Below are 18,998 nucleotides of genomic sequence, written 5' to 3' on the forward strand. Positions count from 1 at the left end.
CCTTTGATGATTTGAAGCATCGCCTCGTGAAGGCCCCCATCCTCAGGCAGCCCGATTGGGATGTAATTTTTCATGTCCATGTGGATGCTAGTGGGTGGGCAGTAGGTGCTATACTGGCTCAACCTAACCAGGATACCAAGATTGATTTGCCGATCTACTTCGCGAGTCGACAACTCAATGGAGCAGAACGCAATTACAATACCACAGAAAGGGAGGGCCTCGGCATGGTTTATGCCATGACCAAGTATCGTCACTACCTCTTGGGCAACAAGTTTGTGATCATCACTGATCATCAAGCTCTTAAGTATTTATTGAATAAGCCCACTCTTGGTGGCCGGATAAGCAGATGGATTCTTCTTTTTCAAGAATTTGAATTCGACATTATGGTGAGGGCTGGGAGACTGCATCAACCTGCATACCACTTATCCATGTTACATTCCGAGGAACCAGCCAATGGTATCACCGATGAATTACCCGATGCGGGCTTGTTCGAAATGACGGCACTACCTGATGAATGCCTATTTGTGGTGGACTGCTTCCCACCATGGTATGCCAACATAGTACACCTCTTGTCTATAGGTGGCTTTCCTCCAAGATTAACTCGAACAGAGAAACGCAAGCGGATCCTTCAAGCTGCTCCTTTTAAGTTGATTGTAGGTCAATTGTACAAGCTCGGGAAGGACCAGATCTTGAGACGGTGTGTGCTTCCGCACGAGACACAATCCATTCTTAAAGAGGCACATGCTGGCATAGGTGGAGGGCATATGGCCTCAGATGCTACTGCTCAGAAGATCATGCGAGCAGGGTTCTGGTGGCCCAAGCTCTTCCGCGACTGCCATGCTCATGTGACCAGATGTGATTCATGTCAACAAGCGGGCCCCAAGCCTACAAGGCATGAGTACCTCCCTCTCAAACCATTCACTCCAGTGCCTCCCTTCTATCGCTAGGGATTGGATTTCATTGGACCCATCTCTCCTGCCACACGCCGAGGGAACAAGTATGCTCTGCTTGCCACCGACTATGGAACCAAATGGGTCGAAGCCAAGGCAGTCAAGAACTGTACAGCCCAGGTAGTAGCCACATTTCTATATGACCAGATCATCTCTCGGTTTGGTTGTCCTGTTGAGTTGATGAGTGATAGAGGGTCTCACTTCCTAAATGACACCATTGCTGCACTAGTTCACCTACTACAAATAGTTCACAAATTTTCATCTCCCTATTACCCACGTGCCAATGGTCTAGCTGAGAGCTCAAATCGCACAATGTGCGGGATCGTGCATCGACTTTGCCTAAATTCTTTAGCCGATTGGGACGACATACTTCCAGTTGCTTTATTCACCTATCGAACTGCTTACAAGGCGAGTACTGGGTATTCACCCTTCGAGCTGGTCTATGGACTGGAGGCCGTTATGCCTTATGAATTTCATCTTGACACTCACAGGATTCTTCCAAACAAAAATGATAACTTTGAAGCTTGCACAATGGAATGCTTGTGGGATTTGGAAGCACTGGCAGAGCATCGACATGAAGCAGTTTTCGATCAAGAAGTGTGGCAGAAGCGACAAAAAGCTTGCATGACCGGAACCTCAGAAAAATACATTTCAAAGTCGTACTCTTGTATTCCAGTAAGTTTCTCAAACACAAACCTAAGTTTGTGAGTGGTTGGACAGGTCCATTTTTCATTGCCAAGCTTATCCCAAGTGGCGGAGTCTACTTGGCCACTTTGGAAGGTAGACTCCTACCTACACCAGTGAATGGGTCATGCATCAAGAGGTACCATGATCAATGAGAAAACACCCTCCTAGTCCTTCTCCTTCCTGGTGACATCTTCTCCCTCTGAGTGAGGACCACTTTCTCTTTCTAGAAGGGTCCTCCTCTCTACCCCTGGTGCCACTTTCTCTCTCTCATTGGCTCCTCCTCTCTCCCCTTGATGCCACTTTCTCTCTCTACATGGGTCCTTCTCTTTCCACCCGAGTGTCACTTTCTCTCTCTAAGTGCACCCTCCACTTTTTACCCCGAGACACTTTCTCTCTCTAAGTGTGACTTTTTTCCATCCCGTGCCACTTTCTCTCTCTAAATGACCACCCTTTAAATGCGACCTCCATTTTTCACTCTGTGTCATTTCTACCCACTGTCCAACTTCTACCTCTCTCTTACAAAACCCTTCTCTTTCCACCCTCTGTCCAAGTTCTACCTCTCTCTTACAAAACCCTTCTCTTTCCACCCTCTGTCCAAGTTCTACCTCTCTCTTACAAAACCCTTCTCTTTCCACCCTCTGTCCAACTCCCCACCTCCCTCTTACAAAACCCTTCTCTTTCCACCCTCTGTCCAACTCCCTACCTCTCTCTTACAAAACCCTTCTCTTTCCACCCTCTGTCCAACTTCTACCTCTCTCTTACAAAACCCTTCTCTTTCCACCCTCTATCCAAGTTCTACCCCTCTCTTACAAAACCCTTCTCTTTCCACCCTCTGTCCAACTCCCCACCTCCCTCTTACAAAACCCTTCTCTTTCCACCCTCTGTCCAACTCCCTACCTCTCTCTTACAAAAACCTTCTCTTTCCACCCTCTGTCCAACTTCTATCTCTCTCTTACAAAACCCTTCTCTGTCCACCCTCTGTCTAACTTCTACCTCTCTCTTACAAAACCCTTCTCTTTCCACCCTCTGTCCAACTTCTACCTCTCTTACAAAACCCTTCTCTTTCCACCCATTGTCCAACTTCTACCTCTCTCTTACAAAACCCTTCTCTTTCCACCCTCTGTCCAACCCCCTACCTCTCTCTTACAAACACCTTCTCTTTCCACCCTATGTCCAACCCCCTACCTCTCTCTTACAAAACCCTTCTCTTTCCACCCTATGTCCAACTCTCCACCTCCCTCTTACAAAAACCTTCTCTTTCCACCCTCTGTCCAACTCCCTACCTCTCTCTTACAAACACCTTCTCTGTCCACCCTATGTCCAACCCCCTACCTCTCTCTTACAAATCCCTTCTCTTTCCACCCTCTGTCCAACCCCCACCTCTCTCTTACAAACTCATTCCCTCTCCACCCTTTCCACCTCTGCCTCCCTCTTACAAACACCTTCTCTCTCCACCCTATGTCATTCCCCCACCTCTCTCCTACCAATACTTTCTCTCTCCACCCTTTGTCACACTCATCTCTTTTTCTTCCATCTTCCATCATCCTGGCGATGCACGTCCAACCTATTTTTGGCACTTAGCTAAATGTGGCAAATATGCTAAATTTGGCAAATAAGCTAAATTTGATGAATATGCTAAATTTAAGAAATATGCTATTTTTGGTGGATAAGGTTAAGTTTGGTGGATTTGCTTTTTGGCTCTCTCTCCCCTCCATCGGTTCTCTCCACCCTTTACACACCACACTCAAAAGCGCGCTAGTTTGGCGGCCAACTATCCTCCTCCCAACTCTCCTCTCCTTGGCAACCAGCTCTCTCCCTCCTCCTTGGCAACTAGCTCCTCCTCTCAGCTCTCCTCTCCTTGGCAACCAGCTCTCTCCCTCTCCACGCAGCTCCCTCTCCTCCCCTTCTCTCCCTCTACTACCTGCCACCCTGCCCCTCCCTCCTCTCCCTCTACCTGCCCTCCCCCCCTCCTGCGCAATAGCCCCCCCCCTCTCTTCCTCTACTCGCCACCCTGCCTCTCCCCCTCTCTCCTGCGTAGCCCCTCCCTCCTCTCCCTCCTGCGCAACAGCCCCCCCTCTCTCCCTCTACCCGCCACCCTCCCTCTCCCCCTCTCTCTTGCGCAGCCCTTCCCTCCTCTCCCTCTACGTGCTCTTCCCCTCTCTCCTGTGCAGCCCCTCCCTCCTCTCCCTCCTGTGCAACAGCCCCCCCCTTTCTCCCTCTACCTGCCCTCCCCCCCCTCCTGCGCAACAGCCCCCCCCTCTCTCCCTCTACCCGCCACCCTGCCCCTCTCCCCCTCTCCTGCGCAACAGCCCCCCCCCTCTCTCCCTTTACCCACCACCCTGCCCCTCTCCCCCTCTCCTGCGCAACAGCCCCCCCTTTCTCCCTCTACCCGCCACCCTACCCCTCCCCCTCTCACCTGCGCAGCCTCTCCCCCCCTCTCCCTCTACCTGCCTCCCCCCTCTCTTGCGCAACAGCCCCCTCCCCTCTCCCCCTTTACCCACCACCCTGCCCCTCCCCCTCTCCCCTGCGCAGTCCCTCCCCCCCTCTCCCTCTACCTGCCTACGTCTCCCTCTCCTGCGCAACTCTCCCCCCTTCTCCTCCCTACACCCTCTGCGTCACCCCCTCTCCCCTCCTTGTTCCAGCCCCCCCTCGTCACCCCTCCTTCCCTATCAGTCTACATCCGTCCTCTTGCTCTCCCTCTCCACCGACACCCCTTCCTCACTCTTTTCCTCTCCATATGAAGCATGGGCCTGCATTGGTGGCTCTGCTAAGGAATTCTCTCGTAGCAGATTCCGGGCTCCTCTCTTATTAACCTCGACATCAACACCTCCTCCTCCCTCATTGCCTCTCCAGACCTTGACATCAACACCCCCTCTGCACTCTTTTCCTCTTATTAACCTCGACATCAACACCTCCTCCTCCCTCCTTGCCTCTCCACACCTCGACATCGACACCGCCTTCGCACTCTTTTCCTCTCCATACGACGCCATCATTCATGCCTACTCGTGCCCCTCACCACAAGTACAAACCCAGATTACCCCGCGATACTTAATTCGTTGACTTCCATCGGGCTCGGGCAGGCGGCCACAAAACAGGATCAGGACCATCTTCCATGGCATCACTTGGCAAACGCACCACTGATGACCTGGGTGCCGGGTCTACACCACAAAGCACTTCTAAACGACCTCGAGCAGCTAAGATTCACCTCCCTCCAACAGGATCACTATCATATCAAATGAGGAGCTATCCCCCTTTTCGAGTTCCTCTAATTCAGATCATGGAGGCTCTGACTATCTGCCCCCCATAGGTACAATCAAAACACCATCCAAGGCATCCAGTGGGCACAGTGGTCACAGTAATGGTGGCAGTGATTTGGCCCCACAAAGTACAGCTTGTGATCTTCCACCCTCGGCTTCATCCTCCTCGATCATTCGGGTGGTTTTCAAACCTTTCCTCGATCCCACACTCAAGCTGTCTAGCATCTTGTCACCTGATGAGATAGCCCGCATGTCTCTCATGGAGTTTGATGATGTCACACTTCCCTAGGTGGACGTCCAAATGTGTACTGCGTTCATTCAGTCTTATGACTTTGCAACAGACATTGGATTCTTGAATTCCCGTCACATGTTCACTCCTAGTCTCGTATCCACATATCTCTGTCTTCCCACACTTCCCTTTTTGCCACCTCACACCGACTCATCCACATTCCTGTCCTTCTTGTCTACGTGTAAAACTCATCGCAGAGGACATGAGTGCAAGAAGGTTCTCGAGGGAAACAGCCGAGAGGCGCTTCTAGCGAGATATTTGTTCACGCACTTCTACGGTGCCCCAGGCCACTTCTTCATCACCAAGGCGATCCATTCTGCCTTAGACTCCATTCTCTCGGTCACTCCCTACAATTTTGCCTCACTCTTCTACTCTGCCTTCCGTAACACAGTTCGCAAGCGTCGGGGCACATATACCTGTACTTGTGGGCCCCACCTCACCTTCTTACTTCATCAGTGGAAGGCCAACCCTCCTTCCATTGTCACAGGTCGCCTCCCTTCATCATCTCTCTCCCCTCCTATCACCCCCTCTTCCATCTCTTTCACTGTCACTTCCAGTGTTCCTTCCCCTGGAACTGCCTCCTCTCCTCTTTCGATCAGGAGGACACCTCGGTGAGCGCCACCTCATGAAGTCTGCACCAGAGCTTCTTGAGTATATTCTGTTACCTGTGCCACAGGTTTCCCATCAGTGACATGTCTTGTATCTCCATCAGTTGTGCCCGTGCCAGGACTTGCCTCTCCATCAGTCACACTTGTCCAGGCTTCTCCAGGGATCTCCAAACTTTCAATGGGAGGGATTGCACTAGGTACACCCCTTGTTGTACCAGTGACGACGACTGTTGTACCAGTGACGATGACTGTTGTACTAGGGACTTCCTTGAAAGGTGTATTGTTACGAAGGACTGCAACTGTTTCATCTTCACTCCCTACCACTTTCACTGATGCAGTCATCACCACAGTTCAGGCGACCTCTGACCATGTTTTGGACCAGGTGTTGGACCTGAATCTTAGCCTGGGACCTGACTCCCATGGGCTTTCTCAGGGGATGTCATCCCAGGGAGTACTTCACATTTCGGCCTCCCCACCACGACCACCACAGGGCAGAGATAGGAGTAGAGACCGGAGTGGGAGCCCCTCTCAAGGAGATCCTCCATCGGCCACTTCAGCATCAGAGGAGGTATTTGAGGGAGAGATTTTGCCCCAATCTGTGGATTGCCCACCCCTTCATGAGAATGATATGTTCATAGCTTACATAGCTACTTCATCAGGCCCACCTCTTTCAAATATTTCCCTGGTGGAAAAACAGAATGAAGATTACAGCCAACTACTATCTGTCCTTCACAAAAAACGCTCACCAGTATGTGGGGAAGAGGAGGATCTCAATCAAATCTTCACCATTCCCTTGCAGGACTGCCTCGCACATAACAAAAAGATATCCAGGGCCCCGACATGTTTTGTGCACTTGGACAAATTGGCACCTACATGAAACATGTCAATCGAGGAAGAGGGAGCTCTCCCTGACATGTTTGAGGAATTGGGGGACGTGATTAATTTGGCAGATAGGATGAATTACAGTGACAGGTATGCGTGGATGAAAAGGTCCTTGCATCTTGCTCAACAAATCATGGATGACACCTTCACGTAGCTTGGAACATCGGTCTTCAATTCCACAGGTTATGCTCATAAGCTCCTCTCTCAACAACAACATTTGAAGTTAGAATTCGAGATAGCACAGGCAGCCCAGCAGCATACCACAGACGTGACACTTTGACAACAGGAGGAAAGGTGGCAGAAAGAGAAGGACTCAGCAATACATGAGCATGACATCGCTTGGAACATTCACCAGGCTGCCCTTGAGGATCGCCTCCATAATCACAGGCAGGAATGGGAAGCAGAAATGACAACACTACGCAGCCAACATGTAGCAGCTCTGGCAACTTTGCAAAGCCAGCATGTCACAGAGGTGACCAGATTTCACCAGGAGATTACATAGTTAAAAGAGTCTTTGTCTTCCTCCGAGATTGCCAAGGAAAAATCAGAATCCAGAGTGGCTGAATTGGAAAGGAAGCGTTCATCCATGGAGGAAGAATTCACAGATCTTCGGACACAGTTAGCCACCCTCCAGACTTCCTAGTCCACCTTGCAAGGGCAAAAGGATCATTACTACTGGCGATACCACCGATATAACGTCAAGTATGCAAATCTGAGAAATGTGATGGACACGCTTGAGTGTGAGGAGGAAGCACCCCATCCACAGATACATATGACTGAGCCAGAGCAAAGGAATGAGCAAAAGGCCACAGGGCCAAATACGAAGGCAGAAGAGGAGAAGGCAGAGGAACATGCTATTGATTACCACCCTCAGTAATCTCATACAAGGGTTGAAACATGGGTGTTTGGGATTTTTTTTTTGCACTGTTAGATTTTGCCAAGCTGCTTGGCCCTCACTGTAAATATCAGTGTTTTACCTCAAGATGTACTCAATTTTTTTGCAATTTTCCATGCTGTCCCTCGTCACGCAGCAGTTTATTTTTCATGTTTCAACTTAATACAAATCTTGGATTACTCCCACGGCCAACCACATGGTCTGTACCATTTCCTTTTCCTACTCCATCACCATATCAATGGTTTGTAAGTTCATTTTTATTTTTTCTGTGACGGATTCATCCTCCATTTCTATTCACCGGGACGGTGAATGATCATGGCGGGGGAAACTGTTACCTTATCACACGACGACCACCTATCGACAATCGTTGACCACATGATGACATCTATTGACCACATGTTGACCATGTGTCAACACAAGTTAGCCATGCGATCACACGGGTTCATCCAGGAGTACTATCCGAGGCAATCATGTAACGACACATGTCAACCACAGGTCAACCAGGAGTATCATGTCCAAAGTGATCTCATCAAGAGCTGTGCACATGGAGAGTGAGCTTAGCACATGGAGTAGTCAAGAGTATTTATATTTACAAAGTGGTTCAGTGATACAATGGTGCAGTGGTGCAGTGATCCAGCTCACCTGCACATAGAGAATTTACACCATCAGGCAGGCAAGTCAAGGAGTCAGGAAGTTGCCGTAGCCATCAAGAGAGCCAGCGGCGCAACGGCTATCCTCAACAGCTAAGGAGATAAGAGGATGACCAATGGGAAGAAAGAGGGGGATTCTCAGCGAAGAAGGGACCCTCCAAGGCGAGGGATGAGGATGAAGGAGAAGGGGGAGAGAGGAAAATTCATTCAGCATTCGGCACTGGAGCGAAAGAGAGAAGAGTGAGGAGAGATAGAGGCTAGAGCTATGAGCTCGCCAATGAGAGAGTATGGAGAGACTTGTGTGTACCCTCTGTCTACTATGGGGATAGACCTGTGTATTCTTGTGTCTTGCGACTTGTGACCTGGGGACCCTAGTCCAGTGATATGTACTTTGGCCAACTCGGTCACTTTCTCATCTCTCTTGTCTCTTCCCGATATGGGGATTGTTCACTAGTGTAGGATTTTCTTATTCTGCTTATGTTGTGGAGTTCGCCGATGATTGTCATTTAGCATAGTGCACTCGTACGTCGTCGTTCACTAAAGTATAGCATACACAACACTCGCACACTACTGCACGGTGCGCTCTGCGTGATCCATTGCATTAGAGCATTGCAAAACTCATGCTTCTCACGCCAGTGGCCTTTGGCCTCCGGTAACACCTCCGGAAGGATAGGAGCCCCTCCCCTCAAACAACTCCTTTATACCATGAGGCTATAAAAGAAAAGATCCATGTCATATCATTGACATCTTTCTCCGAGTAACAAGGTTGTTCCTTCATATAAAAAAGGCATCGATTGGCACCCAATAAACAAGGTTGTTCCTATATTTAAAAAGGCATCAACCTGCACCCAATAAACATATCACTTCCTTTATATAAAAAAGCATTGATTGGTTAAATGATCCTTAAGACAATCGGTTTATATACCTCTCAAAAGGTTGAATATGGAATTTCGCTCATAATGATTTCACAATGCTAGCTTGTAGTTCCATTGTTATCTTGTTATAGCAATAGACGATCAAGTACTTTAAGAGCAATACTCCATGAAGTTGCTTATTTATGGATATTTATCGAGGATGAGATTGACCTTGGAACGTAGCAATGGGAGCCTAGGGCTAGAGCTAACTTATTGCTATGCTGACAAAGATTTGCTTAAGGGATTGTAGATTTCAAGGGGTTGTGATGTAGGAGGATAAGTCAAGGTGGCTATGTAAACTACAAAGGAAAAGTGTTTTAACATGAGCCAAGAGGGACAATTTCAAGGATACTTTCAATGCACTCTAGAGAAGACAATACCAAATGATTTAATAAAGCAATCGAGGGCAACTTGTAAGGGAGGCCACAATAGGAAATTGGCTAGAGTCCTTAAAAATTTTGTACCACTATCCCTTACCTTTTTCAAAGCTAGTATAATTGAGGCCTTGGACATAAAGATACATAAGTAATATTCATGCTATGGTTGAGTTGTCATCAATCCAAAATTTTATGTCAGATATACTCAGCCATCACCATTGAGATATATGATGGTGAGGTGGTTTTATAATTAAATCTAGTATCATAGGTAAGGGGGAGTTTTCAAAAATTCAATGGTTTTAGTCCATGCTAGATGCAACCACTTGTTACACACACGTGTGCGCGTGCGCTTGCATGTGCATGTATCGGGCATGTGAACTAGTGAGGATGATCATATTTGATTGAGCATTCCCGATGTGAACTAATGAGGATGAAAATATTTAATTGACCTTCTTGGGGGTGTTGAGCTTCCTCTCTTATTCTTCTTGGGGTGGGCTTCGTGTGTTATTCTCACTATCCTTTTGGACCAAAGGGATATTCATCACTTGTTAGGAAGCCGTGCTGGTTGCTCAATGCTTACCCAAATCTTTGAAACGGGACGAAGAAGACAAAACCAAAGGAGGCGGGGGGGTTAGGTGAAGACATTAAGTGACGGATTTTATTAAGATACCGACGGAGGGGGGTGTGGCCAACAAGGACGAGGGGGGGTGGGCGCCACGTCAGGCGGCAAAGCAGTGCCACGTGATCAACCGCCACAAAAGATTCCGAGGCCAATCTAAGGTGTCCACGTAGGCAGAGGAGGATGTTCATGGGACTGAGAATTCAACGGTAAACAGTAATTGAAAGGTGGACAGTGGAGGAGTTTTTACTTAGAATAGATCGATGAACTAGACTTTGGAGGCAGGTGAGGACTGTGCAGAGATGGCTATGGCGGCGGAGCTCTCGAATTCTTTATTTCACAAGGGAACAGCATCTGTTGCCCTTTCCGCGTCCCCTTTCGGCACCCTCCCTGCCTCTCTTCCTCCTCCCCTCCTCCCTTTTCTTCCACTACATCATCTCTTCCTTGACCGCCTGGGTCCCTTTCCCCCCCACCTTCAACCCCCTTTGACTTCCCCCCCCCCCCCCTCCATCACCTTTCTCCGTTTTACCTCTCCCTTTGCATCGCCTTCCCTCCCGCCCGGCTGCTGATCCGACGGACATCCGCCCTACAACGAAATGGTCGAACTGCTCGAGAGACGAGTAACAAGAAGCCACTCCAATGAGCTCCAAGCCAGAGCTGCAATGGCCCAAGGGCAAGCCCACCAAGCTCACGTCCAGGCTCAGCCTCAGTTCCAACATTCCCACAGCAACTCTCGCTTGCCTAGCAGGGGAAACTCTTATGCCCTGGCTAACAGAGTTGAATCAGATGGGTTTACGTTCGAGCCACTATCGAATTTTCGCACTACGAGCGAAGAGATCTTAATACGGACTATTGTGGACGGTGCCATCACACAATCAAATCCCAGTATGGACGGTTTAGGGCTCTCAAATTTGCCTATGGCGTCCAGAAGGAATAGCGAGGAGCTTTTCACCTCGTGGCTCTCCAACCAAGAGGTAATGGGCTCCCTTGGCCCTCGACACGTTTCTTCTCACAACTAGAGGCTTCAAATCCGGATTTGGAAGGCAGCCTTCAGCATCCTGTGACAGGAAGATTTCGTTGTATTTGGCAGCATGTGTAAGAATCCCCTATTTTTAAAATAAGAGCATGGTAAGAATTTGCGCTCTTCTCTCTAGGGACAAGGCATTTGCGAAACATACGCTTACAGGGGCCCTTCAGGGATAGATAACACATCTACTACGGGGAAGACGAAGAATATTCAGTGTAGATCGAAGTTATTGGATCTGGATCTTTAGCAGCTCATATGGAATGGGTGGCTGCTCTGCGGTAGGAACGCATAGAGCTTTCACGAATCGTATACTGTATGATTTTAAAACATACTTGAAACAAGAATTTTACTAGTTAATTTTTTGTTTGGAAGACAGTAGTACGAGTGGTGCAACACACACACATGCCCATTTTGAAAAAGAAGGAAATATAGAAGGGTAAGATGGAAGTTATCGTTATCTATTTATTTCAGCGTTAGGTGGGTGCGCAAATCAGAGACTTTCTGGCATAGCTCGATAGATAAAATGAGGTTTCTTCAGCGTTCAGGTCTCAATGTGGATGGTCAAGTGCATCCATTTTCTGGCTCATGTGTGCATATCTCAGGTCCGGAAAGACTTGGCCTTAGCCCTGACTCCCATTGGGTGTACCTTGTGGTTTGCTCACGACTCAGGCAATGGCAACTGAACTTTGAGACTTGTGAGTCTAGGAAAATGCCTTTATGTCATCTTTGGCGGAATTGCTATCAATGCCTGACCTGTCTTATTCCCTCACGTTTCATTGCTAAAGCATAACGAAAGCATTCTTTTGTTACAACCTCAACATGCATGATAAAAGGCTTTGGTTTATAGAGACAAAATCAGGAAGGAGCAAGAAGACAAGGTAAATGCCAATCGTTAATGATGTGGTTGTGTGTATCTTGGAAAGACATTTGTGAATGCTGCAGGTAGCACTATGAGAAAAAAACAACCATAAGTGATGAGAACAAAACAACCATAAGTGATGTAATGCATTCAGCAATCTTGTTGTTGCTTATGCATTGGGTGCAGGTAGAACTGTAGAGTTTCTAACCTGCAGGCTCACCACCCTATTTGAGAGATGTTAGATTTTTAATGAGTCCAGGTGCAGGTAGGGAGATCAGTATGTAGGTGACCGGCACTTGGCAATGTCAAAGAAGCAGGGATGCAGGTGTTATCATCAGGTTCCAGAAATGACTGGTGGAGGATTGGACTCAACATTCTGCACGAATACTTGGTTTGTTCAATCGGCATGCAGAGGCCAGCACAGTGGATGAGACGTCTTGACAGAGCATAGACTCTGGCTGTGTCTCTTTCCTGCATACCTGTTTTTGCCAAGAGATGGCAGCACAAGCAGGATCTGGCTTCCTTGTAGACACTACAGGCAGGACATTTGCATGACCCTTGGATACTGGCTGGTTCACTATCTTTGAGGATGGCATTATTTTACTGAGGGATGGCAGAGCAAGAGTATCATGCAACACCGCTTGTTTTGGCTTTAACAAGGATATAGGAGTTTCCCCCCTTCTTTTTTTGCAGTGGCAAGACCTCAAATTTGCACTACTATTCGAGTCCTATGAGTTGCACATGGCAGAGCCCTAGGTTGGTAGTGCATCCCCTCTTGTTATAGAGGCTGTGGGATGAAGATTGGAGGCCTGATGGCAATCATTGGTGAGGATGGACTCTCTACAGCCGTGTTCTTGTAGAATTATAAGTTTATGGAGCAAGATTTACTTGACACTTATGAGAGATCTTATATATATTATTGATGCTCATAGAATCACACACTACATGTCCGTTTTCCCACCCCAAAAGTTGGGGGGTTGGACTTATATACTCCCCTCCACAATCCCCTCTAATTCTCTCTAGGGTACTGCTACAATAGTCCTTTCCCGCCCCTTCATTACGGCCATTCCTTCCCATAGATTTCACCCTCAAAGTTACATGCTTTGGCTATCACATAAGGGTGCTGAGACAGCAAAGTGATGCTGATTGGCCTGGTAAAATACAAGAGGGTTGTCAACATGACAAAAGCCTAAAACCCTAAATTGATTGTACCACTAACTCGGCCACTAATTGTGGTTAGGGGGAAAACCTTTATTTAGAAAAGACTTTCCCCTAACCCTTATCACATTGGCCAGTACCTTAGAGATCATATTTCTAACAACCCCTTGCAGTAACAATGTCTGAATGTGCAAGGAGTAGTGTCAATCACCAAATGGATATAAGTTGAAAGCTTTGCAGAAAGCCTCAAACTTTTCGGGGGGAAAAACTTTGATGAAGAGATCTTCACATTCTGATGTGTAGGGCAAAAGACCAAGCTGATCTCCCCTTCTTGTGGCCGCTCCCTCATATAGTGACAATGTATCTCTATGTGTTCCATGCATGCATGAAACACAGGATCTTGCGCCACTGCACTCTAACTGTTAGTGAGAATTAGGCTCCTCCAACGATGCTTGTAGATCTACCATGTCTCAACCGGATACATTCCACTGTGGTCATGAAAGTACTTAGCTTCACATAATGAGGTAGCAACGGTTGATCGTTTCTTACTTAGCCAAGAAATGCACCGGTGTCCAAGGTAGAAACAATTACCACTGGTTGACTGCCTAGTATCAAAATCACCAACCCAATCCGAATCACTGTAAGCATGTAAATGCAAGCTATCCCTCATGGGAAATAGTAAAAACCAAGAGACCGAGTACCTTGCAGATATCTGAAAGCATGCTTCATAGCCTGCCAATGTGAGGTCTTTGGGATGTGCATAAATCTACTCAACTAGAATACTGCATATTGAATGTTTGGGGGTGTATTACACAAGTAAATTAGGCACCCTACAATGGGGCTGTAAATGGTGGCATCAAACTGCTCACGGTCATCATGCATGGATAACTTAAGCCCTGGATCCATAGGAGTTGTAATAGGCTTACAACTCCGAAATTTGAACTGTTCAAGCAGTTTGTACTTGGACTGCAACAAACCAATGCCCTTGTCATCTTGTACAAATTGAATGCCTAAGTAATATTTGTAGCAGCCCCAAGTTAGACATCTCAAATATCTTCTACAATTCAGCCTTAAAATCTGAATGTTTGCAGCATTAGTACCGGTGAGTAGCATATCATCAACATACAAGATGTTGATGATTACATCTGCCCTGTCTTTCTTGACGTAAAGGGTGCTCGGTGAGCTGCATGTCATTAACATGTAAGATGATGATGATCGAATCCCCCCCTTCTTTTTTGACGTAAAGGATGCTTTCATTTGGACTGTTTTGCATACACTGGTTGGTAAAAAATGCATCCATCTTTGCATACCAAGTTCTAGGAGCCTGCTTCAAACCATAAATGGCTTTCTTTAACCTGCAAACTTTGTCTTGCTTGCCAAGTACAACAAAACCAATGGGTTGAGACATAGAAACCTCTTCAAGAGGTCCCCATTCAAGAATGCAGTCTTGACATGCCATCCATAAAATGCAACTATGGCTACCACACACTTACGGTAGGCATACGAGAAGTGGGAGCAAAAGTCTCATCAATAGATCCATCTGATTTGTGTTTCAGGTTATAACCTACTTTGTGCCTATTGCTTTCTTGCCCACAAGCAAGTCCACCAAATCCAGAGTGTAGTTTTTTCTTTATAGAAAGTGCTCCTATGTATCCATTATTGCCAGCGTGCGTAACCTACAAATCCTCTGCTCTCCAGGTGTGCCTGTGGTCCTCCCTACCTCAATTCTCAACTAGTGTGACGAGACTCGCATCCGTCCTATGGCAATCCTCAGTTCATGGATAACTCGCCTGTCCTCCAGATATTGGGGCCTAATGACCAGTCCGACATCTAATACCCTCAGAAAGTGATCCCATTAAAACTGGATCTTAGTAGACAACTCCTAGTCCCCTTTGCAATTCCGTGATGTATATAGCTGAAGTAAATTCAACTGTATGATACGGTTGATCTTATCTCGTGGGATCTAGAGGGATGGGGAGTCCAGACTATACTGAAAGGGGGGAGACGATCCTTCTGAATGCCTTGAGATCGAAACCATTTGGAGATACGTGCATACCATGCTGTGCTGATCCGGCTCTCAACTAGTCGTGTGGATGACTCTAGTGCCAGCCTCGGTCATCTCCATCAGGGTAAGGCCCACACCTTGTGTAGATATGTCACTATCTAGTAGATGGCATCAATCCGCAATGGTGTCATAGTGAACTCAGCCTCTATGATCTGGTGAAGAACCGACGGGTTACTCCTGGTCATCCTTGACCCCATGATTGCCACTCAGCCGTTGGTAAGTCTCTTGAATCTCTGCCACTCAGCCACCGATAAGTCACTCAATCTCTTGAATCTCTGCCACTCAGCCACCGGTAAGTCACAGCCCCAAAAGAGTGTTGCGTACATGGTTGTCGGTCTCCTTCATCGAGGGAACCTGTAAGTATGCATGGAAGCAAGAGAGAGAGAGAGAGAGAGAGAGAGAGAGAGAGAGAGAGAGAGAGTTTATTAAAGTCTACTAAAGACCAACCAATGGGTCTTTGAGACTGATAGAAAACCTGATACAATGAGCAAAAGGGTGGAGCTACTAAGCGAACATCCTCATACATATCACCATAGTCATGGCTGAGTTTGCCCTTCACCTCCGGAGTGCCGACAGAAACTCAGTACGAAGACTTTGTATAAATGGATGCTCAAGTATGTGTGGGTGTGTGGATTTGTATGTGTGAGAGCATACTTTTATACTATGGTCTACACCCACTGTTGGGCGCTGATGACGTCAGTGGGGATGTCATAGTAGCTAGTCCCTGCTATGCGTGATGGAGTTTATGGTTTTCAATCTTATGAGTGACTCTCGTGAGATTGAAACTGCACTATGTTGTGTTTTTAGAGGATGACTTTGGGAATGTTCATGGATTCATCTAGGTATATCACCATAGTCATCATCATCATAACAGATGCAATTTGATCTGATACCGTACAATACAATCTGTGGACACAGTGTGCCACCATCTATCAGAGGGTGCTTCATAGATGTGGACCTCTATGGCTCCCAAAATCTGTTCTCCTACCTCCTCGTGGCACCTTCAAAACAGAGAGCTTCTGTGGGCTTCGTAGAGGGGCCATGCAAATACATCTTCCTATTGCTCCCTTGGACAGCCAATCATAAGGCATTGTTTGCTGCTCGATCGTTGACCTCCTTGCTGCCTCCGTCTGCAGCCAATGATGTGGCACAAGTCTCCTGTGAATTTTGTCCTCCTTGCTGCTGTGTAGGCATCCCTATCTGAGGACCTTCGCAAGTGTTCTGGATCTCCCTGCTGCTGTGCTGGCAGACCAATGTGAGGCACCAAAATCTCTGTAGAATGGATTATAATTGGATTCAAAGACTCCAAGGCTGGGGGCCTTTTATAGGCCTGGAATCCTTCAGGTAAACTAAGCGACTTAGTATGTAAATCTACAGACTGGCCGACTTGCTGATGCAGACATAAACTAGTCCAAAGTACCTTGCCTTGTTGCACGGGGCCCGCGCCATTGCTGCACCTGTCTGCTAGGTGTTTTTACTCTGTCCTGACCTGGCAATGCACTCCAGACAGCTTCTAACTGCTGTGCAGATCTGCTGCTTGCTAGTCTGCTAACTCTTTCCAGCCTGCCTAGACTTGCAGGACACCTCCAAAGTTCAAACTGTACCTGGAACAGGTCCTTGCTGCCACATGTCAGTCCAGCTCTAGATGCCTAGATTTCACTCTGCCTTGACTACCAGATCAGTTCCGATCTGCACCCATCTGGTCTTGGATAGAGACCTCAGCACTCTTTGCTGCCCTCTAATCTGGCCCTGACAGCTCCATTTGGCTGTCCTTGCAGGCTTTCTTCTGCTCCAGACTGATGCTGCGTCAGTCGCAGCCTTTTGACAGACTTTTGTGCTGTCCTTTCTGCCCACATGGCAGCTGGCATACTGCTCATGTGGCTGCCAATGCTAGTTCGACTCATGGGGCTGCCCACTTTGCACCGTTGATCTCTCTCCTCAGTTTGGGTCTTCTTTCATACCAAGCCTGGTATTGTGTCATAACCTTAAGTGCTTGGGTAGGACACCTGTTCAAAAGATGATTTGAGCCAATTTTGCATTCATCCAGAAGTTGTGAGGCAGTCCTTTGTCCTTAATCATGCACCTGGCCATTTCCATTAGTGGCCTGTTTTTCCACTCAGCCATCCTTTATGTTGAGGAGCGTAGCAGACCATATGCATAGATGTACAAAGCCTTTCTATTCCAGGAAGTTTGCTAACTGCTTGGACATGTACTCCCCCCCTCTGTCTGGACCCTGGGTCTATATCCCGCAAGTAGATTGATTCTCCACCATAGCAATGAGATGCTTAAACATAGTGAACCATTCTGATTGTTTCTTAATTGCAAAGACCCAAATGAATCTTGAGAAGTCGTCTAGGAAAGTAACAAAATACAAGTGACCTCCAAAGATCATGTCCACATAGGACCTCTAACATCACTATGAACTAGTTGCAATTTCTTTGCAGCCCTGACTGCACCATCCTTGGGGAATGAGAACCTATGATTTTTTTTTTGGGGGGCGGGAGGGGAAAAACAGCCTTCTATTAAGTATGAATAGAACTCCAAGAGTGAAGCTCAAGGGAAAAGTACATCATGTGATGCATGAAAGAACAAAATAAAATCAAGCTCCTGTAGTAAAAGAGTTGGAAAATAACGAAGGTTGAGGCTGCTAGTGCCACCTCAAGCCTGTGGGGACTTCCGAGAAGAAAGGGGAGCCCCTCCACTCCCTTAAGAAAGTATTCCTCCTACTAGATGTTGCTCGTGAAGATCCGTGCATAGTCCCCCGGATGGCTATCAAGGTGTGCACTGTGTTTGTCTAGATACTAGCCAATGTGTGAGTTTGGCGGGCCTGGAACTATCCAAAACCTATGTACATATGAATCTCCAAATATGCCACACTTCTCTACTCGCCAGAATCTCTCATGAAGGATCCACAGAATTATGTGTAGGTTTGCAGAGAGAGCCAGGAACATCATTCAAAGAAGATAACTCATCCAGAAAGGGGAGCTCCTCCACTCCCTCAAGAAAACATTCCTCCTACTAGAGGCTGCTCGTGAAGGTCCATGCATAGTCCCCCAAATGACTATCAAGGTGTGTACTGTGTCTGTCTAGATGCTAGCCAATGTGTGAGTTGGGCGGACTTGGGAACCATTTAAAGCCTCTATACATTTGCATCTCCAAATATGCCACGCTGCTTTGCTTGCCATAATCTCCCTTGAAGTATCCACAGAGGCATGCACAAGTCCACACAGAGAGCCAGGAACATCGCTTAAAGAACATGACTCAACCACATGGTGTTGAATCGGAAGAGCCCAAGACAAGTCATGTCTCTTGTAAAACATGCGAGGCCCCAAAAGAGAGAGCCATGCTACCGAGCCCTAACTCATGAAGACATAAGAACATATAGAGGTGCTGAAAATGATCCCCTTCTAAATGATCCTTGCCATCTGCAGTCCCAAAGGCAATGTTGAATAGAATCTATAGTAGAACGGCAACGAGGACAAGTGGAATCCGTCCCAAATCTTGACCTCCACTAGATCACTGCAATCCCTCCATGAATAGAGAGCCAAAAGAAAAGGTTGATTTTTTAATTCTAGAGGGATTTGCAAAGCCTCTTCCAAAAGGATTTCTACAGATCAGTGAAAATCTGAAAACTTCCCCAATGAGGAGCTCTAGTGGGCTTCCAGCCTCTAAGGGTTGCACCCCCTCCCCTCCTAGCCTCTACACTAGCAGATGCCTCAAATTCCACTGTCGCGAGGTTGTCACGAGATAGGACACGCCCC

General features: G+C 47.3%; 1 protein-coding gene across 1 annotated transcript in view; it reads left to right on the forward strand.

Annotated features, from left to right (window-relative positions):
- The first annotated feature begins 10,395 nt into the window (after positions 1-10,395).
- The window catches only part of LOC147893966 (protein CYCLOPS-like), a 76,186-nt gene continuing 67,583 nt past the window's right edge, over positions 10,396-18,998 (forward strand). The window contains exon 1 of the mRNA XM_087385464.1: positions 10,396-11,102. Coding sequence (XP_087241590.1) covers positions 10,725-11,102 — 378 coding nt within the window. The 5' untranslated portion in view covers positions 10,396-10,724. The remainder of the gene's footprint in view (positions 11,103-18,998) is intronic.

This window comes from Dipteris shenzhenensis, chromosome 15 (assembly GCF_047967505.1).
Source record: "Dipteris shenzhenensis isolate YYH24624 ecotype China chromosome 15, Dip_SZ_1.0, whole genome shotgun sequence".
In the NCBI taxonomy this organism is placed as follows: Eukaryota; Viridiplantae; Streptophyta; class Polypodiopsida; order Gleicheniales; family Dipteridaceae; genus Dipteris; species Dipteris shenzhenensis.